At 41.0% G+C, this 25,316-nt stretch overlaps 1 protein-coding gene across 1 annotated transcript; it reads left to right on the top strand.

Moving 5' to 3' along the window:
- The first annotated feature begins 3,199 nt into the window (after window positions 1-3,199).
- Window positions 3,200-24,278, top strand: PPA1 (inorganic pyrophosphatase 1). Its single transcript, XM_020783128.3, has 11 exons — window positions 3,200-3,357; window positions 6,388-6,452; window positions 11,732-11,785; window positions 12,001-12,120; window positions 13,459-13,545; window positions 15,025-15,151; window positions 16,637-16,764; window positions 20,179-20,264; window positions 20,442-20,511; window positions 22,352-22,391; window positions 23,940-24,278. The coding sequence occupies exons 1-11, from the start codon at window positions 3,294-3,296 to the stop codon at window positions 23,966-23,968; spliced, it is 870 nt and encodes a 289-aa protein (XP_020638787.3). The 5' UTR covers window positions 3,200-3,293; the 3' UTR covers window positions 23,969-24,278.
- Window positions 24,279-25,316: the final 1,038 nt, after the last annotated feature.

Below are 25,316 nucleotides of genomic sequence, written 5' to 3'. Positions count from 1 at the left end.
TGTTTGGGGCTGTATAAGGAGGCAAGGTAGTGAAAATGGAAAAAATACACTAATATTAGGTTTTATCTCTTACCTTGTTAGCGTCTTTACCTGTATAAGGAGGCAAGGTTGTGAAAATGGAAAAAATAAACCAAAATTAGGGTTGATCTCTTACCTGGTTGGTGTCTTTACCTGTATAAGGAGAGAAGGCAGTTAAAAAGGAAGAAATAAACCAAAATTAGTTTTGATCTCTTACCTGGTTGGTGTCTTTACCTGTATAAGGAGAAAAGGGGGTAAAAATGCAAAATAAATAAATAAATAAATCCAAAATTACTTTTGATCTCTTACCTTCTCAGTATCTTTACCTGAATAAGGAGGGAAGGCAGTTAAAATGGAAAAAATAAACACAAATTGGTTTTGATCTGTTACCTGGTTGGCGTCTTTACCTGCATACAAATTCAATAAATAAATGAATAAATAAGGAGAGAAGGTGGTAAAAATGGAAAAAAAATAAACCAAATTAGGTTTGATCTCCTATTTGGTTGGTGTCTTGGCCTGTATAAGGAGGAAAAATTGTGAAAATGGAAAAAATAAGCTAAAATTAGGTTTGATCTCTTACCTGGTTGGTGTCTTGGCCTGTATGAGAAGGGAAGGTAGTAAAAAATAAATAAATCTAAGTTGAGTTTTGATCCTTTACCTGGTCAGTGCCTACTCATATGTTGTTTTATCTAGAACACTGGTTCTTAACCTTTGTTACTCAGATGTTTTTGGACTGCAACTCCCAGTAGCCTTCACCATCAGCTCTGCTGGCTGGGGTTTCTGGGAGTTGCAGTTCAAAAACACCTGAGTAACAAAGGTTAAGAACCACTGATCTAGAAGATAGCTATGTGATACGTATTAACCTTTATATACCACTATCTCTTTAAATTTTCAGCAAGTAATTAACACTACAAATATGGAAATAAATACAAGAGGAATCAACCCAGAAAGAGAACTATTAAGCTGAACAAGTCAATAGATCCTGGCATATTAACACATTAAATGGGTAAATATTTCAGACACAATAATCTTTGGAACCCTTCAGATTCAGAAATAATCTGTTGTTCATTTCTGAACAACATAAACATTTTTTTCCTAATTATGGTTACTAAGGAAGATTAACCAAATACAATCTAATGAATGTTAGGGATGAAATACATAGATTAATCATGCAGAGTGGGCAAATGTTTCAGAAATGAAATATTTGTTTCATTTCCAACAACTACACCCACAGCTCCATCAGACTGGGGGCACCCAGAAAAGGATCCCCACAATTGCTACTCTTTCCCATCTGTGTGAGAAGTCTGTTATTGAAATCAAGCTTACATCTGGCTGCCCCCTAACAAACCTATTTATTTCCATTAAAAAACAACAGCAACCCCTCAAAAGTACATCAACTGTCCTGCCAGACCTCACCACCTTAAACCTACACTACCCAGGTAATGCCTTAATGTAGTTTCCAGAGCTATAGACAAAACAAGAAGCAATCCTGTCAATTGATACAGAGTACATCTCTACAAACTATGATCCTGAATGGCTGAGAAAGTCCATGGTTAAGCCCAGATGAAAGGTAAATGTAAGTAATTTTGAAAAGCCAACGTCTCCCTAACTCATTCTGCTCCCAATGGCTGTTGAGGCAGGAAAGCTGCAAGTGGGCAAAAACCAACTGTCAAAAGCTTAGAGCACTGTTGCTCCAGCAATCATGTGACCTCAGAGATCATGTGACACCTTCTCTCATTATGTCCTCAGCTGTATGTCAATAGTTTTTTAAATGTCTCTCACACTCTTAAGCCCAACCAGGCTGCTTGCAAGAGTCAAATAAAAGTCTTGTCCTGTGGATCATAAATATTTTTGCATGGGCTGCTGTGGGGCTGCTTTGTTTTTGTTTTTCTTATACACTCCTAAATGATAAGTAGGATCTCCAAATGAGCATCCGTTAACTAGCTTAGTTAATGACGTGGAGCTATTTATCTACTCCGTTTTAGGTCAAGAGTCAAGATGGAATATTAGAAAATGTTGGAGAACTAACTGCCATCCAAAGCACTATTTATGTCATAGAACCCTGGTCCAAATGTTAGCACTAAAATAAATCTTTCTTTTTTTCATCCTGACTTAGGGCACAATCCTAACTAGCTTGGCTGGCCTTAGGCTGGCTGAACCAGACTCTCACAATTCCTGCTCCAGATGGATCGCGTTTCAGAACTCTCCACTGTCCATCTCAGGTGGCCCTGCACGGCGTAGCCCAGTGATGGCAAACCTATGGCACACATGCTCCAGCTGGCACACAGAGCCTTCTCTGTGGGTACACTAGCCTTAAGTTGCCATCAAGAAATACCTATCCTCCGATTCCGGATTTCAGCACTCCCCTCTGCTGGTCCAGTGGTTCAGAGGAAGGATGCAATGGCGGTCATTACCGTTCTAGCCCCATGGGGGATTCGAGGACTGGTAAGTATTTTCCTGTTAATACCACCCCTAGGGGGGAAAAAAACCCAAGAGTTTAACCCTTGCAGTGCAGGGGCAGTTTTTTAAACTAAAACCTCAGTATTCAGGTTTAACTGCAGTGTTGGCACTTGAAAATAAATCATTTGGTTTTGTGTTCCAGTTTGGGCACTCAGGCTCAAAAAAATTTGCCATCACTGGCATAGCCCATAGCTTCTCTGAATTACTCAAGTCCCTTCGCCACGACACAAGGCAGCAATCCATGATGGGGAATGATATTTTGGCCCCTTCAAAAACTACCAGATTTGTTTCAACGTGATCTTTCCTAGATTAATATCGGGCACAGACTAACACGACTGTCTCTTCTAAAACTTCCTGGATTAAGTAAGGCCTAGTAACTTCGCTTAAGATCTAGTAACTCAGCGGCAGGCAACCTGGGTCTCTCCAGTTGGTTTGGACTACAACTCCCAGAAATCCCTGCCCATTGGACACGTGCGCTGAGATTTCTGGGAGGTGTGGTTCGACGAGTTGAAGAGCGTCGCGTCGCGCCATCTCCTTTGCGCTCTTCTTCAGAGCGGGAACGATAGGGGAGGGGGGCTTGAGTTCGAACAAGGAGCCTGCGCCCAACGCGGCGTGGAGATGATGAAACAGGGAACGACCGGGGTGTGGGGCTCCGCGCCTGCGTACTACGGCAATGGGCGGGGACATGGGCGTGGTCCTGGCTAATAAGGGGGAGCCGCGGGGCGGGGCCGGCGCTGGGAGCGTGCTTCATTCTGATTCTTCACGGCTCTCGCGGTCTTCCTCTGTCAGGCAGCCGGTCGGAGCGGGCGCGCGCCATGGCCAGCTACAGCGTGGAGGAGCGCGGCTGCCCCAACAGCCTCGACTACAGAATTTTCTTCAGTGAGTCCCGAGGGGGGCGGGCGGCGGCGGGTAGTATGGAAAAAAACTTCCCAGGGAAGGCGGCCCCTGAGCGAGCGCGCGTGTGTGTGAGTGGTCGTATGAATGAGAATGCGGGCGCGCACGCGCCTCGGTTGCACTGGGCGAAGAAGACGGGGTGGCAGCCTAAGAGGGCTTTCACGTGTGCCACGTCTGGCTCCGTGGAAGGACTGTTATTCAGGGTAATAAAAGCACTCGGGAGGCGAGCTTGGGAATGACCCGTGATATGGCCAGGATTACTCTGTTTTTTAGCACTTTTCTCGATACCGACGTTCATCTCTAGGATGTGGCTGTAATCGCGGAATTTAAACCCTACAGTTGCAGTGGAGGCCAGACTTTCCTTCCTTACAAAGCTGTTGTAAGAGCTCACAACAAGGCAGTACAGTATATAGGAAGCCCTCTGTATATTTCCAGGGTGCTGGCATTCTATGCAGAGGGGAAATTGATGGTATTGAAAAATAGGAATGTTTTTTTTTTATTTAACCGAGGTGTGCTAAAATGAAGGACAAGAATGGAGTCGCATCCTTCTTGCATATTTGGTTGTTGTGCAGTTATATGTGAAGCACTATTATTTTTTAAAGGGGGCATTTAAAGCATGATGGCAAAGGATAACATCACTAGATGACCTTCCCCTTTTGCAGTGCAAAGGTTATCTGGAGTGGGAGGGGAGGTTATTCCTACCTTTATAAACTGTATTTTCCTTGTGGCTTAACTGAGGTAGGGTGAGGGAATTTGGCACATGACAGATATGCTCCTTGTGTCCCCATAAACTGCCCAGAGAATACTATGTACTGTGAGGTGATATACAAGTTAAATGAATAAATACAACACTGGAAGGGGGGGGTTAAGTTTTGTCACTTTATGCCAGAGGGTGAAGGATGTTTGCCTCAGCCCTGCAAACAAGCACTGCAGTGCTGTGAACAGCGAAGAATTTTCCTCTCTCTGAGATTCTTTAATGTCCCCTGATTACTAAAGTTTCTTTAAGATGATTTGCTCAAAATACAGTACTGCAATCAAATGCTATAACTTATCCACAACATGATATGTTATCAAAGTAGGAGAGCACATAGAAACATTAGCTTGCTCCATGTCCATTGGCACAACACAAGTGAGATATAGGTATTGATTCTCTATCAAAATATGAGTAGTTCCCGAGAGAAACTTATGCCCTGGTGTTTCTAATTACCAAATATGCTTGTCATGCCTTGGGGAAAGCAGAAAAAAGGAGTGTGGATATCTGTTAGAAAAGGAGGTGGAACTGGTGGACCAATTGGAAGCAAATGGAGTGTAAGAAACTGGCAGCAAACTTGTGATTTAGAAAAGGGGACTTAAGTGCCAGAAGTTAGAAGGGGGGTCATACTTTTTTTAAAAATAGCTGCTCTCTTCATTTCATATTTTACTGTGTTCTCTTAGCTGGCAGGAAGGCAACTAGTGAGCTGTTTTTACCCAAGCCTCCCCTATTCATCAAACAGTCAGTGGGTTTAAAGTCTGAGCAGTGAAGGTGGCTATAAAAATAAAGCTTCCTCCAGTGTAATCTCTTAAGTCAATTTTCTTTTCTTCCTGGTAATGCTCCACTCCCAATCGGTTTCAGTTTTCACTGTGCAGGGAGAAGCATGGTAAGAACACTGAGATTGTCCAAAGTTTACTTAAATGATATGTCCTGGTATTGACCTTGTTAATAATCATATGCTGTCATATTCTGACTTATTTTGACCCTTTTCAGGGTTTTTCAGGTAGAGAAAACTCAGAAATGGTTTACTATTCCCTTTTTCTGGAGGTGCCTGGGGGTTGCTCGGCTTGCCAAAAGCCACACAGGCTAGCTGTACTCTTATAGTAGGGAATTGAACTCCCAACTTCTGCCTCTGCAACCAGATAACTAACCACTGAGCTATCCATCCAAATATTATAATGCAGTTAAGTCAATTCTGACTTACGTCGACCCTTTTCAGGGTTTTCCAGGTAGATAATTCTCAGAAGTGGTTTACTTTTCCTTTCTTCAGGGGCCATCCTGTGACTGTGCAGCTTGCCCAAAGCCACACAGGCGGGTTCTGCTCACAGGGGTTGCAATGGGGAATTGAACTCTCAACCTCTGGGTCAACAGCCAGATCCTTAAACCACTGAGCTATCCACTGCCTCATAAACCAAGCTGTTGGGGTGAGACTGGCAGAATTTCCTAAATCCACTTAATAAAGCGTTGGGCAACTCTTTATTAAGATGGATCAAAACATCAGAAGGGCATCAAGCACTTCCAGAGACTAGACTAGAGCAACTTAAGCTGTTTTCAACCCTATTGTGAAATGGGCTTTGTGTTGTAAACCTTGGATGCGAGACAAATAGTCTGCTTTGGAGGCTACCCTTTTGACCAATTGGACACACATTCCTGTAATTAAAAAAACATGAGTCAGTAGGAAACATAGGAATGCACCTTTCAATTAAGACAGGGTATACTGGTGCTGGGAATAGGGATGTGGGTTTTCTGGAAGAGAATGATATGTGAAATTTTGCCAGTGCCCTAAAATATGATCCGATTTAACATGTTTATTTGACTACCTATAACTTTCTAATGTCTCAAAAGTCCATAAGTATTTGAATTGAAATACTTGATTAAGAAAGAAGAGCAGAATAAAGCACCAAACCTTGCTGCTGTGTATGAGGAGCATGTTGATTTGTTGTTCTGTAGGCAGTAAAATTATTTGGCCAAAATGCAATGTCATGAAGTCAGATTTTTACTCATGCAACAAGACTTTCCGTTCGTTCCCTCCCTGTGCCCTCAGTCTTCAGCACAGATTTTAAGGATTCATGAGAAGCTGTAGTGCAGAGGGAAACTGTTCCACTCCCTTTAGTAATCATAGGCATAGCTGTTCTTTCAGTTGGAGGAATTAATTGGATGCTATCACTTTCACTTTCTTTCTGTGGTCCCTTTTATTTTCCTGCTGTACTTGCTAAATATAGTTGTGGAGGGGAAGCCCTATTAACGTTTTGTTTGTTTTCCAGAAAATGAAGAAGGAGCATACATTTCTCCATTCCATGACATTCCCATATATGCAGATGCTAGCAAGGTAATCCTTGGAGTTTCACTGACTGGTTTTGTTTCTGTTGTTCCCAAGCTGCCCACACGAACTGTCAAATAGGCTGAGCTGCTGAATACCTAAGAACTGAATCTGAATGTAATCCTGGTTAGAGCAGGGCCACTGAAATGAATGGAACTTGTTAGTCAATACTAATGTAGAAGTAAAGTTTCTGATTATGCCTAATAACTAAGGTAACTGCCATTATTAAATAATGGCTGGACCCTTATTATACTTTTATATTGGCATAACACTAGATAAAAATCAGTGGTTTTTAAAAATAAAACTGATTTAAATCACAATTTAAATTTTGATTTTTAAAAATTTTAAATTGTCAAAAAATTCAATTTTCAAAAATTTGAATCAAATCTACCCTGCATAACAAAATCAGTGTAGCTCTTGCTTGTGATTTCCTATGAGATAAGCAGTCAGCATAGGCAACTTGGCATGCAGCAGCAAATGCCTGCACCGACTTCTTAATTTATGGAAATTAACCACAGAGCTTTATGTTGATCAAGTTATGCCAGAGGGCATAGCAAATATGATTCTGGCCAATGATTCTGCAGTGAAGCATGGGCATAGTAGAAATAATCTGAGCTCATGAAAAGTAAATTGTTTCTTATCCTGAATCTGAGCAGCAAAATTCTTTACAGTCATGAGTTTTTTTGTTGCTTTAGCCCCAGCATTATATGTGCCCTTTTCACAACAGAAGAAACTTCCAGCTAGCCCTGCCTTCAGGTGTGAATGCATGTGTCCTCATCATGATGCTGTGCTTGGGCTCTGGAAGAGCAGATCAAGAAGATGGTTCATGGTGTTTTTATATATCTGGTACTTTACAGTGTTCTTAACACTCTTGAAATAAATGCACATTGCAAAGGAGTTTTTAAAAATCTGCACTTGGTTCATACAGTAATTGTGTTCCAAGTGTTTTTCATATTTTCAGATATGGAGGTTTTTTTTCCAGATGTGTTGTAAGAAAATTTTACATACTCCTTGTTTGCTCTTCAAGGCTTTTTGTCATTTCTAGCAATCTGCTTATGGTCATGTTTATACACAGTGACCTGCCTTAGATGCGACATACCTTTTGCCCTAGTGCTTGTTCCTTACGCTCTCCCTTTTCTTCTGTACTGCATGCTCCTGTCCGGTTTTTGCTACATTTGAACTGGAAGACTGTGATGTAATATCCCCTTGTAGGGCACAATATCAAAGCAGAACTAAGTGCTTGAACTGAAGGTTCACCCAAGAAACCATGGGTGTTTGACTTTATCAGGTCTAAGGGTTGCATGTGGTGCCAGTTCAGAGCTAGTGTGCCTTAAAGTAAAAGGGGAAAGAGAAACATCCAAGTTCATAGCTATAATTGTAGTGACATTTCAAGTGATGTCTGTACAGTACTGTAGTGGAAAACATAGTTGCAACTGGGTGAGAAGCAGAGATGGAAAGTAAATTTGTTGTTAACTTCATACCTACACAGATCGAAAATTTATTGGCTACAAAAAATGCTTTTTGAAGGATGCAGTTCACCAAGAGTAGCAACTAATTCCTCTTCAAACTATTGAATAAGAGTTACTTGTAACTACCTTTTGTTCTGTTATATGCTTTGTTTAGTGTGTGAATCTGCTCTTATAAAGTGATCACATGGAGCTTTTATTGCGCTAAAAACAATTACAGTAGAATCTGCAGGGCTCACAACAGAGCAAGGTAGTAAGGACAGGAGTTTCATATGCATCTAGAGTCCAGTGTCGTAGGAGTGATTATGGGGGTTAACCTGTGGCAGCAGAACTGGCTTTGTGGGGGAGAGGGAGCCTACTTGTTGGGAGTTTAACATATGGCTTGCTGATCTTTTTAAAGATGCAAATCCCCAAAGCTACTAGACACAAACAAGCACTGAATTTATTATCCTGAAAGCTAACTGATAAAATTCAATGCCATAGACTTCACTTTTTTTTTATTGCACAGATGGCTCATCTGCGTTCTCCACACCTTCAGCAGCAGCTCAGCTAGGGAGTCCAGTTTAGGGCAAAAGGTTACTTTACCTAGTGTTCTCTCTAGTCTTTGCTCCTAATCTTGGTATTTTTAAGATCTTGAGAGGATTGTGAAGTGTCTCTTAGTCTGCGATTGGAGTTGTTCTAAATTTATCATTACCTCAGCTGGTGCCCTTATTGTGTTCTTCATGTATGTGGCTTCATTGTACGTTTCTGTATTTGTCCAGACTGTGGCCTGCTTTGTTTAACCAAGGGGGGCGGGCTGTTCTTTGAACACAAGCAAAGGATATTAAGATTTTGTTCTACATTTCCTTTGCTTGCTTGCTTTCTAATTTAACTGCAGAAGATCATAACATTTCTACAAGTATTCACAGACTCCTGATGAGGACATTGCTGCCCCCCAGAAGGTCTGCGGACCACAGTTTAAGAACCTATGGTCTAGAAGGCTATGCACATAACTTAAAAATGGTAGTGGAGGAAGAAGGAATGAGACAGCTCAAGCACTGCCTCTTATGTCGGTGCTCATTATGTCATTCCAGCTCTGATGGAAACATATTTATGTGAAAGGCTTCTGTCAGATGACCTTTCAGGTGAAACTGGAGGCAGCCAGTCTCTCTATAAAGACAGTGAAACAGACCTATCCCTTTTTATTCCCTCTGCTTTGCAGACTGGGTAAATGACTGTCATATTGAACTGTTAACACTCCCAGAATATGTCAGTGCCATGTTTCTGAGATGAACTGGCTTTTTATGTGGCCAGGGAGATGGGACCTACATGGGTAATATTCAGTGACTAAGGTGCTAATCCTGTGCACAGCTGCTTGAGAATAAGATGCATCTGTTTTGGTGGGACGTATTTCTTAGTTGCATATTTTGTATAATTCAAAGTTCCCAATAGAGTTTTAGCATTTAAAAATACATTGGTGCCTCACAAGATGATTGCCTCATGGGACGATTAATCCGCAAGATGATGGGTTTTTGCGATCGCTGTTGCGCTTCGCAAAATGGTTTTTCCTATGGGCGATTTTCGCTAGACGATGTTTGGGTCCGTGCTTTGCAAGACGGTTTATTTTTAGACCGATGCTTCGCAAGATGGTTTCCCCCCCATTGGAACGCATTAAATAGATTTCAATGCATTCCAGTGGGGAACTGCGTTCGCAAGACAATGTTTTCGCAAGACAGCGATTTTTGCGGAACGAATTAACATCGTCTTGCAAGACACCACTGTATGTTTAAGTTTGAAGGCAAAAGTATCCTTGATCCTCCATGTTACTCTGGTTGCCCATTTCTGCATTAATTCTGAAATGTATAATCCTTTCCTCCCCCGCTCCCTTGTGAACACTGTGTGTATTCATACCTGGAATTCATAGGTACCATACTACAGAGGTCCCAAACCCCCGGTCTGTGGCCTGAGCTGGAGCGGGCTGCCCCCTGCACACACTGACCCCTGCACAGCCCATTTGTGCCTGCGTATACACTCCAGCACACCTGTGTGAGCGCTGCGCCACCATTTGCACATGTGCATGAGCACGAGAGCGCCCAGAGAAGCATGCACTGCTGTTTGCGCATGCACATGAGCATGGGGGTGCCCTGCCTTCCCCAGCTGGTTCGCAGACTGAACAAGGTTGGGGACCGCTACCATACTAGCATAGCCGAATAGCTGCTGTTTCAGAAATGGAACAGCCCTTACAGTTCAATCCCATTGATGTATGCTCAAAAGCAACTCTCACTAATTTCAATGACTTTATGTAAGCATGTGTTGGATAGCAACCTTTGTTAGCGCGGGGCCAAAACCCCAGAGGCTTAATGAGGCTCTGGCCTCAAGAAAACTTCTTAGAGTCCGGTTGAATGTGAAGCTTGGCAAGAGCACTCTGTTTAAAAGACAAGCCTTGAAAACTAAGGACACTAATTATACAGAGCCTCTTATCAAACTGCGTCCATTCTTCCCACGTAAATTTAGCAAAGTTAGAGACTTAGATGTGTAGAGAAAACAACAAGAGTTTGTAGTGATAATATAGTATATTAGATATGGTTAAACATACATACAAGGCAATATACATTTGGCATAACACTCAGAGCAATATTGACATAGAAGCAAATGACCACCAGACTTGCTGCTGAGTGGCAAAGGTCTGTTCTGTCTGTTACATTTATACCCAGAGCAACCAATCACATTTCACCATTTACAGCTGGTCTTGCTTAACAATCAAGCATTACATCAGCTTGTTTCACCTGTATGCTGTTAGTCGTTACATTGGCTTTTACTTTACATTCCTGCCTCTGCACTTCATTACAGTATTAAAATTTAACTCATTGTTCACCAAAAGAACAAAATCCTGACAGTCTTAGTCTGAAATTGCATTGGGGAAGTGATAGAAACTTCATGTGCTCATGGGAGCAGGCCAGCCTGAGAGGGTAACTCAGTCAGGACAGAAGAAGCTGAGAATATTGAAGCAGTAAAATTGGAAACAGTGGCCAGTATTCTGTTATGTGATGTGATCATGAAAAGACAATTATGTAAGCATGCCCCATGCTCCGGCAGATTGCCTCTTGTATATTCCAGTCTCACACTGGTTGTAAGATCAGTTCCGCAACCGGAGTGGGAAAAGCTTATTTCCCTTATGCTCCAAACAGGATACTTGCTGGTACATTTGGGGATCTTATGTGATTACTCTGGCCATTCCTGGACTGTGCTAGAAAGGGTGGGAGAGAAATTTTCTCTGTAATCACTACGCAGGGAATGCAGATTAAAATTCACAATGACATATAAAACCTTTGCTCCCAAATGAAAGGAAACTATGTTGATGCAATAGTGTCCCCTAATGTTTAGGCCTGAATTTTATTATGTGCTTATAATTGTACATGCATTCACAGTTTAAGATCCCACAAATGATGTGCTTTCATGTTAATTTGGGATTTCCAGCACAATACATTTAAAAAATAAAAAAGATGAGTTTACCAAAGGTTGAAAATGCTTGTCACCTTCCAGCCCCTACAGATGCCTAATGAAAGTATCATTGGTTTCATCACTTTATGCTGTTTTTTATAGCAGAGATACTAATTTTAACTGTGGGTGTTCTTTTGTTAGCATTACATTCTATTATATGCATTGCTATCAAAACCATTATATATCTGATGTGCTAAGAACAATATGAACTACAGTATATATACATTACACGGATGCTAGGAAAACTATAACATGCACGTTGTTCATTACACAAATGTTAAACTTTAGTTTTATAATGTGTAAGATAAGGCATATCTCTTTCTGGTTTCTTTCTCTTTTCAGGAGGTGTTCAACATGGTTGTGGAAATACCTCGATGGACCAATGCAAAGATGGAGGTAATTTTATGGCTTGGTTGCCTTAACTTCATCTCCATCAGTAGTAGTTTGTTAAATTTGAAAGTGACTCTGATGTTAATCAGTAGTAGTACAGTACTATCTGTGGTTGCTCAGGGACCAATACAACCTGTAACCTGTGAAACAAATAGCATTTTAAGGATGGTTTATTTTTCAGTTCTTCTTTGAATGCTAAATTGAATCACTTCTCTTCTTAGATTGCAACCAAAGATCCTCTAAATCCAATAAAACAAGATGTGAAGAAAGGAAAACTGCGTTATGTTGCTAATGTATTTCCCCACAAGGGATATATCTGGAATTACGGTGCTATTCCACAGGTATTTTATTATATACATATTTTTTGGAGGGGGACCCTACCAACAAAAAGTGACAGCATACACTAATGAGGGGTAACTTTTTCTCCTTGCATGGATAAGTGTTATCAAACTCTCTGGAGAAAAGTATAAGTATTATGCAAGATGTAAAAAGCTGAAACAATGGCTTCATAAAATACAGCTCCCATAATATTGAGTTGTCTTAAAATTGTATAGTGTTCTCTAATAACCATTGAACATTGGATGAAGTGAGTACTGACTGGATACTGACTGAATGTTGGAAACACTGGGACAATTCTTAGGTCCCCTCAAAGGAAAAGGTTGTTTGGAAAATTAATTTATTGTGGCACAAATATTTCTACTATGGTCTTTTAATGGGTTTTAGTAATTCAGATCCATGGCATGTGTTCTGTCTGGCATTAATCAATCCTTTCTGTTAAGGTCTTTTTCTGATTTCACTGATCCCCTGTTTCCTGCAAGGAACAATAATGTGAAAGCTGATATACTGTTGACCATTTGTAGCTTATGTGTCGGCATTGTGATCATTGTGCCTTTTTATATTTCATTTGTTTGTTTAAAAATTTCTCCATGACCACAAACATTTCTGAGACATCATTTGTTCATATGAATGTTTTGTGTTCTGAGACCATTTTGAGGACTTTTACCTCATCCCAACCCAACCTTTTATGGCTTTAGTTGAACAAAGTATGATGACTGCAAAAGAAAAAAAAAGATTTGGTATTACATCAAATGTAAAATGTTCTAGAGTTGTCTCCCTGCCAGGTTTTTAAACCCTGCTACTGACCTGGAAGGAAACTGGGTCAGTTTCTATTAAAGCTCTCTTGAACTGCAGCTTCCTGCTAGCAAGTATATTTAATTCATATTTTTTTGTCAGAGTCAAGCTTCTCTTAAAAGTGTTTAGATGAGACACTCCTGGGCTTTCTTTCCTGCGAGCATGTTTTTGTTTATGCATCAAATCTAAAAGTAGCAGAAGCCTTGGTATTTCCCCACTTGATTTGTATGTCCAAAACCAAAAAATGTTTCTTATATTCGGGAACACATTGGCATTTACTTAAATACATGCTTTACATTCATTTAGAAACAACAGGCTCTCTATTTTGTTTCATCCATAATTTGTTCCTTCTGACAACAAAGTCATTACAACTGGCAGGTGATCTCTGGGTGGCTGTTGGAAAACAAAGGGTAATTTGAAGTTGCTAATAAAAGTGTTTCAAGGAGAAAAAATAAATATAAAACTGTAACCAAACAGCCCAGCTTTATGGTGGAAAAGAGCAAGATGTAAGGTATTTAAGAAATAAAGTGGTTCTTTTTTCTGTGTAGACATGGGAAGATCCAGCACATAAAGATAACGATACTGGTTGTTGTGGAGATAATGATCCCATTGATGTCTGTGAAATTGGAAGCAAGGTAACAACATAACTTTTATAAAATGAAGGTCGTGTATCATGCAATCTGTTATCAACCACTTTGAAATGTTGCTCATCCTTATACCTGAGTTGGACTTTTCACTAGCTGCCGCTATAAATATATTACAAGTATATGTACTTAAAATGTGTCATTCTTACCTCTGGATCAGTTAAAAAACCTATGAAGTGTAACTAATGTTCTATATTGGGGTGGAGAGAGTGGGTCTCTTGTGTTATATGTAGTTCCCAAAGTCAGTTTTGTTGTCCTACAGGGTCTCACAGAATTCCTGGTATGGAAAATAATTTCTTGGCATAAAAATAACTTTTTCCACTCCTGGAAGCTTTTTTGTTTCGTGTAGCCAGTGTGAAGCAAGCTTCCCCCCGCCAAGCCCCTCTTCCAAAACTGATAATGGCTGCTTTTGATTTTTGTTGTTGTTATTTTTGGCCATTTCTGAGCTTAGCGTGGCCTGCGGCAGGCATGGGAGGTGAAATTTGGCCTCCTGGATGACCATAGATGCTTACCCTTCTCTACATACAGCAGAGGTGGGTGACTTGTGACCCTCCAGATGTTATTGGACTGCTGCTTGCATTGGTGCTAAACAGCATACCCAGTAGTGAGGACCTTAATATGTGTTAATAACAATAGAATTCATCATAATATTACATGCACCATCTAGAACTCCATGAGATTCTTGATAGTCAAAAAGGTTGTCTACCACTGGACTGTAGCTTCCGTAAGCTAGAAAATAGGCAAACTGTACATTGGTGCAAAGTAAGTTTGTAAACAGTTAAATCACTCCCCCTCCCAGGGTAGACATATTGTAGATACATTATGAACTGCTTGATGTTATAGGCTCAAAAGACTGTAATGTGGAATTGTTTGGCATGTATCTCTAGTATGTCTAAATGAGGGTGGGGAGTGCTTGGACTTACCTGTTTTGGTTTACAAATTCCATCTGCTTTATCCAGCATAGCCAGCAAGAGTAATGGGACATGTAGCCCAAAAATGCCCAGAGAACCAAAGATTCCCCACACCTGCTCTAAATAGTATCCTGAGAGCATATGATTTATGCTAGGTACACAGAGGCCTATGTCAGATGAACACCTTAAAGACTGATGGTTTTTTGTTGTTGTTGCAAACCAACATGGCTGTCCCCCTATAACTGATAACTAAATGAAATAAGTGGGTCATTCTGTCTCCTTGTCCTTATTCTGTAAAAACATTGACCATTGCAGTCCAAAGCAGTTGAATTCTAAATCTGTCTTGTCTAGGTTACATACTTGTAGAGTAGGAAAACAGAACTTCTTTCCAGAAGTGCCTTTGGTTTTATATGTTAGTCATCTCTGATTTTGGCAGTGTAGTGGTTCGTTTATCATGCTGAACTGTCAAGCAGACAATGAGTTTTACTACTTCTCAGCTTTAGTTATCCTCGCTTAATAAAATTAGGTGAGCACTCTTGGATCTCATTGCTGAAAACAGGTGTGTAGCAGAGGAGAAATAATCCAGGTGAAAGTCTTAGGTACGCTGGCGTTGATTGATGAAGGTGAAACAGACTGGAAGATCATTGCAATCAATATTGAAGACCCTGAAGCTGATAACTTTCATAGTAAGTAGCACTGAAGTGAGGTGGTAGTTGTCTTCATGTGTTGAGTTCTCCTTATATCAGATGACTGTTTTTTCTCATCAGCAAGTTTACAGTGCAGTGCTTCCAGAACTGAAGGATTGGCTGGCTGCACACTGTTTCCCAGGGGATGCTCAAGTGTACCTGTAAAGCTTTCCCACTCTTCAGGGAAGCTCCTTCTATGCCCATAATTTTAAATTATGTGATACTGTGTGATTGGATGGATGGATGGATGGATGGAGTAGATTCCTAGTATGGGATAGTGCAGTGGGTGCACTGGGTTGGCATGAGGCCATTGATATCATTAGAGCAACATATACCCAACTCAGTAGAATACTATGTGGCTGCTTCTTAATGACCTTTTAGAATGATAATTTACAAACTTGAATCCCAAGATGTTGGGTTGTGTTGACTGCGTTTCCGCCCCTCCCCCCATCAATGTTTGGGAACTATATTATATGAGTAAGTGGTCATAGGAATTCTGTATGCAAATTCCATTCGTAAATTGAAGACTTGCGGGGAAACCCCTTCCTGGATCTACTTAATTTTTGAAGATGATTCCGACAAAGAGGTTCGAGGTTAGAAGTTAGGTCTTAATGCTGAAAAATGAGACTGGTGGCTTTCCCAACCTCCCATCCCTTCGGGAAGCATTCACTGAAACTTTTAAAAAAATAATTAACTGGCTTTTAATTTAGAAAAAAAAATCTCAAAGCAAGAGGTGAAATGTCAGGCTAGGTCCTAAAACATAGTCAGGGCTGCAAAAGCTTCTGTGCTCCCTGATCATGCAGGTAGTTCTGGGTGGTGGTGGTGTTGCTGTTTTTTTTTTTTTTTTAAATAAGATGGTACTTTTAGATCACTGTAGTTTTGAATTTTTCTCTGTACCTGGTTTTCTTCCTGGCATTCTGTCATTAGTTAATGAAATGTTTATGGCTGTATGTGGTTGCAGTGGAATTGTTAAGTGTTTCTTTCCAACAGAGTCTACTGGGACAACTGAGAATAGCTTACCTTAAATAAGTTGTAAATTTTGGCTTCCATCCATGGAAGTGCAGGTGAACATGCAGTTTGATACCTGAATCTAGCTGCCAACTAGAGAAGACCTGTTTAATCACTAGGATTTACATAAGTGTTGATTTACTGTTTCACACTTGATTCAGTGGGTCTATTCTAGTTAGGACTAACAATCAGATTTTGATCAACCCCTTCCATACATTCTTGTATGTGTTGTCTTCTGCAGATCCTATATAATTTCTTACCTATGTTATGTAGGTGCTACGGAAGTGAGAACAGATGCAATACTTGGGGCAGTGCTCTTGGAGTTGGAGTACATGTCCTCCTCCTGTTCTACTATAGTATAATTGAGTAGTATACTTGTATAGTCTTACAGCATGCTAACAATTGCTTGTGTTCTTGGTGTCATGCAATAAAATTTCTGATGAGTTTCTGAATGTACACTCTTTCATTTTTTGTAAGATATTGATGATGTCAGGAGGCTTAAGCCTGGATACCTGGAAGCCACAGTAGACTGGTTTAGAAGATACAAAGTACCTGATGGGAAGCCTGAAAACCAGTTTGCGTTCAATGGAGAATTTAAAGACAGGGTATGTGTGCATATCTTGAACAATATTTGTCAGTGTTTAATACTGATTATCTGCCTAACAAAAATGACATATCCAAAGGGACTGAAAGTATAAAGAGAATATCTACGGTTCTCACCTTGCAGCAGTAAGGATCGCCACAGTAGTATGCACTAAAAATAATTAGTATTCCTCCTTTGCAGTACCAGTTACCAATTAGAGTTCTGTGTCTTCTGTATAGAAGTTGGTAACTCATTCGATAGGTCTATATTTGCTTGGAAGTACAGTACTGTAAAATATCCAAGGCTGACCAATTATTTGATCTGATAATTGAATGTTTCTGTTTGATTATCAGGCTTGTTTGCATTTGGGTGTAATATTTTTGTCTTTCTGCAACCTGACACACAAACCATTTCATACCTATTTCAAGAGGTTTCTGCTTTCCTTCATTCCCTTCTTCACTCAACCTCCATGGCACAGAGGGTTGAATTGTTGGCTTATGTATGTATATACATTGAATTCTTGGGGGGGGGCGGAATGTGTAGCCTGCATAATTAACTTGTAAACTGCCCAGAGAGTGCTTGAAGCATTATGGGGCGGTATATAAGCAGCACGCTTTGCTTTGCTTTACATGCAGCTCCCCACCCTGCAAGGTAGAACAGGCCAGATATACTCTATGTTCTTTATTAATGGGTTTTGTGCTGCCACCCATGTTTTATTGTTGGTCTAAATAAGTGGACAAAGCAAATTTCACAGATAGGACTGGGTTTTTTTAGAGACTTCCTTTAAATTCTGTGAAATTCATTGAATTAGTAGTCAAAACAGTATGGGTAAGACTGATCCCAAGGCTGTACAAAGAAATGTTATTTCATAGCTTCAGCAAATAAATTAAAGTAAAAGAAAACTACATTCAGTACTTGGTGGGTTGCTTAAAAACACACAACAAAACAAGCTAATTTGTGATACTGGACATCCCATGTGTCACTGATGAAAGTGATTTGAACACAATTCTAGATGCACCTGGTGAGACTTTCTGGGCATAGATAGATAATCTTCAAGGAAAACATGGCTGTAATAAGAGGGATGATGTTCAAGGTTAGGTGGAACTGGCTTTCTGACAAAGTGTCAATAAATAAATGAAATGGAGAGGGGAAGTGGGTGGAGAAATCCATCCTTGAGATCGCTTCCATCTGGCTTTTCTGTAGCCCTTCATCTCACACAAACACACCACTCCATACACACATGCACATTCTAGCCTGTATTATTTTTATACAAAAACACAGTTAAGTAGTTCTGCCATTCTCTCTGCTACATTGAGACATAGACAAAGCACCCTTACATTATATTCTACACTACTCTGGAGAACAGTAGATGCTTTGGACACTTACCTCTGTATCTCAGCTGTTCATCCTTTTGTGTAAATCAATTACAGTGAGTACTTTGAAGTCCTTAAAGCTTCTGCCAAAGCATGTTTTGCTGTTCATAGTGGGTTCCAAATTATTTTCAATGAAATAGTTTCATTTTTAGTTACTTCTCTTATTATATAATCTGATCTTTGTTTTTATGTTTTGAATACTACTACGTATTTACATCTGTGAATCTCCTTGAGAGAGCTGCTGAAATCCTGTTATACAGCTCTTCGTGTACAATAGTAATGATATCATCACCAGTGGCAAATTACCACTGATTAAAGATTTCTTTTGGCAATTTTAGGGTACACAAAACTTTGTTGCATTGTATACAAATCGCAGCATTGATTTAATCAGCAGTGATTTGCCATTAATCATTTTATGTCATCCTTGCTGCACATGTGGATCTGCACAGGATTTCTTAAAAGGGGTTTTATAAATAGTTAAATAAATAGTTTTTTGCCTGTGTGTGAGCTTGTGTGCAAACTTATCAGTGGGTGGAGACAACGTTGCTGGCACTCCATCTTTTGCTCACTCCAAAATGTGACTTGTGTTAAATGTTAACTCTCATCCAGGAATGCATGAGATGCCAAATTAGTACAGTACAGTGGTCCCTTGCTATGTGAAAACTTCGTTAAACGGAAAGCAAAAAGCCATTGGAATGCATTAAACTTAGTTCAGTGAAGTTCCTCCATACCGCCGCCATTTTCGCGCCCTTGGTAAGCGGGGCGCGAAACTGGCGGCCATTTTGGAACCGCCGATCAGCTGGGAGTCGTGCTCTTGCAAGGAGGGAGCCACCTCCCTCCTCTGCAAGAGCCCGCTGTCCAGCTGAAACGCCGGCCGGCTCTTGCGAAGGAGGGAGGTGGAGGTCCCTGCTCTCCTTCGCAAGAGCCTTTATACCCAGCTGGGAGGCGGGCTCTTGCAAGGAGGGAGCCACCTCCCTCCTCTGCAAGAGCCCGCTGCCCAGCTGGGTAGAAACGCCGGCCGGCTCTTGCGACGGAGAGCGGGGACCTCCACCTCCCTCTTTCGCAAGAGCCGGCCGGCGTTTCTACCCATCCTGGGCTTGGATCCGCCCCGTGCTCAGCTGAGCACGGGGCGGATCCAAGCGGCGGCGGCGGCGGCAGGGTGGGGGGGTGTCAGGACCCCCCTACCCTGCCCCAGCCACCGGGAGCCGACCCGCGCCGCCTATCCCAGTCATGCTAGCATGACTGGGATAGGCAGCGCGGGGTGGATCCAAGTGGCAGCGGCAGGGTGGGGGGGTGTCCGGACCCCCCTACCCTGCCCCAGCCGCCGGGAGCCGACCTGCGCCGCCCATCCCAGTCATGCTAGCATGACTGGGATAGGCAGCGCAGGGCGACTTCAAGCGGCGGCGGCATGGTGTGTGTGTTCCGGATGGCTTCCAGTGCTTTGCCTGGAAGCCTTCCGGATCCACCCTACCCTGCCCCGCCGCTGCTAAGAGCCTTCCGAGCTCTCAAAGGGGTTCTCTCCAATGTCGGAGGGGGGCCCTTTGAGAGCTGGGAAGGCAAAATGTCGGCAGTCCGGCGGTGGCTTCGGGGTCCTTCCGAGGCCGCCACCCACTGCCGACATTTTCCCCCAGCTGAGCTGCGGGAGCGGTGCTTCAGAGGCTCCCGCCGGTCAGATGGGGGAAAATGGTTGCCTGTGGGGACAAATCGCAAAGCGATTTGTCCCCATAGGCAACATTGTAATGCGATCGCAAATGCGATTGCAAAATCCGCGTCGGTATGCGGATTAATCGTTAAACAGTGCACTCGTTAAGCGAGGCACCACTGTATTGTATTTTTATAGTGTGCGTATGTGTGTGACATAAGGAAGTTTTTTGGCATAAGCCAAAGGAGATAAAACTGGCAGATTAGTACTGCCACATTGTAGACAAAGAGGAATGGGATGAAATGTGAACTTGGGCAAATGCAGCCTATGCTTTCTTGAATGTACATTGCACTAAACACACAATGTTGCATCACAGTGTTTGAGAAAAGCCATTGAACTTGTGGTCTTTTCCAAATCTTAGGACTTTGCAGTTGATGTTATCAAAAGCACACATGATTTCTGGAAGGCTCTAGTAACTAAACAAGCAGATGGAGGAGAAATTTGTTGGTAAGTTACTGCTGCTTAAAGAGAGAGAATGAAATGCATATAATAGGTATAATGCTTGTTATAGCCTTGTTGTAGTGTAGGCATTAAGGATATATTTGTCTCTAAATATGACTTCTATGTTGAATAAATAGACTGGAGACAACCTGACTACTTTTATAACTCAACTTTCTCTTCTAGCACAAATACAAGTTTGGCAGACAGCTGTTTCTGTTGCAGTCAAACATCAGCTGTATCTACTGTGACAGGGGTAAGCAGCTCTAACCAATTCTGTGCTTCTGATGTGTAACATGTCATTGCAACTGGCAAGATCATGCAAAGGCAAACCATCAAATATGGTATTGACTGCAGAATTTAGGATCCTGAGCAAGATTTTCATCTCTTTTTAGGTGGATTTTTGGTGTCCTTGTGAGCGAGTGGAAAAAATGTGTAGGCAGTGTCTGCTAAAATTTCTGGAACCAAAGCAAGGGTCAGAATTCTAATGGTCCAATGATAGCTCTTTTGTTGATTATCCCTCCCTGTGATAGATATGAAGCAGAATCAGTGATACAGTAAAGGAAACATGCAGATCGGGAAGACTCATAAACCTGTGCAGGGTATAGAACTCAATGTCATGTTTTTAAATGTCAATGACACATATAGGCACAGAGTAAGCCTAGATCTTTTCACTTAAAAAAAGTCCTCGCACTGCACAGACCTCCCTTCAAAAGGCCCTGACAGAGCTGAAGTAGAAGTGATCTCTGCCAATTACTAATTTTGTTCCCGGTCTCACCTAAGTGTAAGTCTGTACCAGGGTGTATAGTATAATACAGTTATGTCTTTTGCATTAGGAGTGGGCAACGTGCTGCCCTAGGATCCTGTGTGCCCCCCAAAGAGTGTTTTTTGCAGTTCCCAGCTTTCCACAATGCTCCCCTTCTTCATGGATTTTTATCTATGACAATTTCTAAGAATGGCAATCCATATTTTATTTAGACCACAGACATCTCACTGTTTTCAGCATTTGGGGAGAAAATCAAATTTTCAAAAGTGGACTTCTAGCCATTTTGGCCTTTTCGACAGGATTGAACATTTTAATCTGTCTGTGCTATCCTAGAGGCTCCTGGGTCAGAAAACTGACCCTAGTATATAGCCAATGCTGCCCATCCCTGCTGTGAATTTGTGGTTCATAAACCATGGCAAGCCTTCTTATGAAACTTCATTAAATTGCTGTGAGATGCATGCTTTCCCTCAAAATAAAAAAGAAAAGAAAAAACCAAGCTAGTTTGGAATATCTGCCTCATTTAGTTCTACTTGCTGATTGTTTTGGAATGAAGCTCAAATATCCCTTTACTACTTTAGTAGGCCTTTCTCTCTTCTCTAGTCCTTCCTTGTGCATAAAGTAAGTAAATAAACTAAAACAAAAAATAAAAATAAAATGAAGACAAAAACATGTGGGGCCTTAAAAACTAACTGCTATATTCTAATGTAAGCTTTTTTGTTTAAGGTAAGTCCACTTCTTCAGACTTCAGGTAGTCCCACTCTGATACCTCAATAAGTGGACTTACCCATGAGAGCTAACTTTAAAATATTGCAGTTGGTCTTTTAGGTGCATAACATTTTTGTCTTTTTCTTTTAATTGTTTTGTTTTTACTCAGCATGCTAGCACAAATTAACATTTTCCCCTTTCCTCATAATTTCTGTTAACCTGGGGAGATTCACAAGCTTCCCTTCTAAAACGGGATAATATTGAGACAATAACCAGCTCCCTATACATACTTTCTCTCTGATTCTGTTTAGGGTCGGTTTGTGATAAATACCCCAATACCCTCTTTTTCCTTAGCATTTGAAACATGGGCAAAAGAAAAACTTTGAAATGCCAGGCCATGGTTCTAGGAAGCATTCATCTGTTACTGTTTTTTCATGAGCCCCATTTCCTCTGCTGTATAATTCTGCAGCCCTTATAGGAGGAACTTACTCTTCTTCCTGTTAGTATCAGAAAGGGTGACAATTACATAACACTGGGAGATCTAAACGTAAAGTTCTGTATTGTGTTTTAAAGTCTTTGGTTCTGAAGCCAGTAGTTTCTGAATTTCTACTGCTCTTCATTTCAGACACCTGCCTCTGGACCTGCCAACCCAATACCAGGTGAAGGTATGCCACCTACATTCCCACTAAATTTGAGATGTACATATTTTGTTATGTGGAGTAGGGGGATGACAGTTGCCACCCTGCACCATAATAATGTTGTGTTGTCAAGTTGATTCTGACTTGTGGTGACCTTTGCCAGGGTTTCCTAGGTCTGAAGTACTCAGAAGTGGTTTATTAATGCCTTCTGGGGACACCTTGGGATTCTATAGCTTGCCCAACGCAGCACCGGCTAGCTCTTCTCCTGGGAGGCAGGATGGGGAATCAAATTCCTGACCCTGCCTCTGCAGCCAGTTACTCCAACTTAATGAACTATCCAGCCAGCTGTAGTGCTGTTCAGTTTGCAGCACTGTTCTAGTTTTAGTTTTAGTTTTACTGCCCCTGTACTTTTAACACCTAACTTGTCTTCTGGCATCTTAAAGAATAATTATTGTTTCAATTTAAACATGGTCATCCCTCCGCAAATTGTATTTTAAATACTTGGGCACAGATTTTGTTGAGGGCAACTTGCTCTCAAGTGTCCTAAAAACTGCACCTTCCAAAACTGTCTCATCTAAACATCTATTAAAATGAGAGGAGTTGACTCCAAGATTAATCTTCTTCATTGTGGTCTCTATACTTCACACATACGGGTCCGAGTGCCTCACGAGGCCCTGTTTGGAAGCTTCTAGAATTGAAAGCTCTTATCCCTGGCTCCGTCTTGGCATTTGCAGCAGCATACGTCACAGTCACAGAAATCTGTAAGGCTGATGACTGGTCTCAACTGATTACCTTCATCACTCCCTAAATCAATACTTAAGCTTCCAGGGATGCAGGCATTAGCAAAGCTGAACTTTCTGCAATCCTGGCTTGACACTCTCCATCAGTAAGAACAGCTTGTTCTTCACCCACATATGTGAGTCACAGAGACCATGATGAAGCAGTACAGCTTGCTTACCTGTAACTCACACAACTTGCCCTGCCTCCCCATAGTCACACCCAGTAGAACCATGTAATGTGGCAGTTAAGAACTGAGAAGAATGTGAAGCATGCCTATGCAAGCACATAGGGGAGAGTGGAGCCAGAGGAAAGAGCTTTCTATTCTAGGAGCTTCTGATCTGGGCCACACATAGGTTCTCTGACCCACATGTGTAAGTTCACAGATGACCACTTGAAGAACCACAGTTACAGGTAAGCAACCTGTCCTTTGTTCTGTGTTGCTTATGCCCTACTTTTCTATGGTACACTGCCATTCATATATTTCATCTGCACGGGGAAAATGCCAAAATTAGGTTTTAGAATGTACAAATGGTAAGATGTAATTTTAGGCCATATGCCAGGCCAAAGTATCTAGAAACGATTCTAGCAAATTCCTATTGACTTCTGACATACATGGGACATAAGCTTTTGACTGCTCCTTGCTGTTTCTGTACTGTAATTTTAAGAAGAAAACCAGGAATAGATTAAATCACTACTGATTGTCAGGCTGATTTGTAATGCTTTATCAATAATTTCAAATGGCTACATAATGATGGTAAAATATTTTTGTCTTTCTTTCCTTTGCTTTTAAATCAGCGGATAAATGGTTCTACTGTCAGAAATAGTAAACTGGAAAACAGATGTTGTGGTAGCTGCTGTCTTATCTCCAGGAAACATTTATGCAGAATTAGAGGAGAACTTCAATTTCAAGAAATATTCTGTGTTTAAACAAATGGCCTAAGAGATTTTATAAATCTGTCAATAACATATGCTCAAAATATATCAAGATTATACAGAATCTAAGCAGTTGGTATGTAAAATACAATTTTGAATAGTCTACAAATATACATCATGGCATTCACTGTTATTTAAAAAATTATGTATAGATGCTCTTATTTTGTGACTTCCTGGATTAAAAAACTTTTTTTTGCTGAATTTCACTGTTGGGTTTGTCTGTGTTCTTAATTTTAAAATCATAAGTTCTGACTCATGAAATTGGGTCTAAATAAAGTTTGCATGACTCTAAGGAAGGAAGTGGACTAGCATTTCATGACAAAATATACATTGGCACTGCTTTGCTGTCCTCTCAGGCAGGAACTCAGCTGAAGGTGTCACTTTCCCCTTAGTTATTGGCCAATGCTGGCCCATGCCTTCTCTGCTAGCTCTTCAGGCACAAAGAAGTCTCAAAGTTTCTAAATGGATTTCATGTTCCACTAATTTCTGTTTCTTCATGTCATCTTTCTCCTAGCAGGATGCAAAGTGCTCTCAAATAATTAAAAAAAACCAAAAATTAAAAGCCTACAAAAAGCAATTAAAATGATTAAATAAGGAAATACTAAAATCATAAAACAAATTAAGAAATATAAAGCATTTTAAACATTAAAAATACCATATTTTTCCATGTGTGAAACTTTTGTCTAAAATATCTAGATTAAAAATTATGGGTTGTCTTATACACAAAAGTAAGGATGGGAAGGGATCAAAGCTCTTTGATTCCTGCTTTCCCCTTCCACTTTCTTGTGAGGAAAGTGCAAGGAAGTGGAGGGGGAGAGCGGGAATCAAAGCAGTTTCCTCACAAAAAAGTGCAAGAAAGTGGAGGGGGAAAGCGAGAATCAAAGTGCTTTGATCCCTGCCTTTCCCCTCCACTTTCTTGTGAAGAAAGAAATTTTGGGTTAGAAAAGTGGGGGTCGTCTTATACATAAGTGTGTCTTATACATGGAAAAATATAGTATATTTTGGCTGCCAATGTTAAGGCAATTTAGCGATGTTAAAATTAGATATTAAGCATTAAAAGCCTGTGGGAATAAAAAGGTTAATATTCTACTCAACGATACATGTCTAGTGGGGGAGGGGGAACAAAGCTACAAGTGAGTGGCTGATCATGGTACACAGCTCGAGTGCTTTTTAATGGCATAAGTGCTCCTTTGTCTAGTGTTAACTAGCCACAACATTAGCGTTGTTGCTGCTCCCAGA

Source organism: Pogona vitticeps, chromosome 3 (assembly GCF_051106095.1).
Source record: "Pogona vitticeps strain Pit_001003342236 chromosome 3, PviZW2.1, whole genome shotgun sequence".
Lineage (NCBI taxonomy): Eukaryota > Metazoa > Chordata > Lepidosauria > Squamata > Agamidae > Pogona > Pogona vitticeps.
Note: the sequence above shows the minus strand (reverse complement) of the source record. Positions and strands in the feature narration are given on the sequence as shown.

Coding starts and splice junctions, on each gene's coding strand:
- PPA1 (XM_020783128.3), top strand. CDS start 3,294: ATGGCCAGCTACAGCGTGGAGGAGCGCGGCTGCCCCAACAGCCTCGAC. Junction 13,546..15,024: donor TCTGTGAAATTGGAAGCAAG/GTAACAACATAA, acceptor TGCTGAAAACAG/GTGTGTAGCAGAGGAGAAAT. Junction 16,765..20,178: donor ATGGAGAATTTAAAGACAGG/GTATGTGTGCAT, acceptor TCCAAATCTTAG/GACTTTGCAGTTGATGTTAT.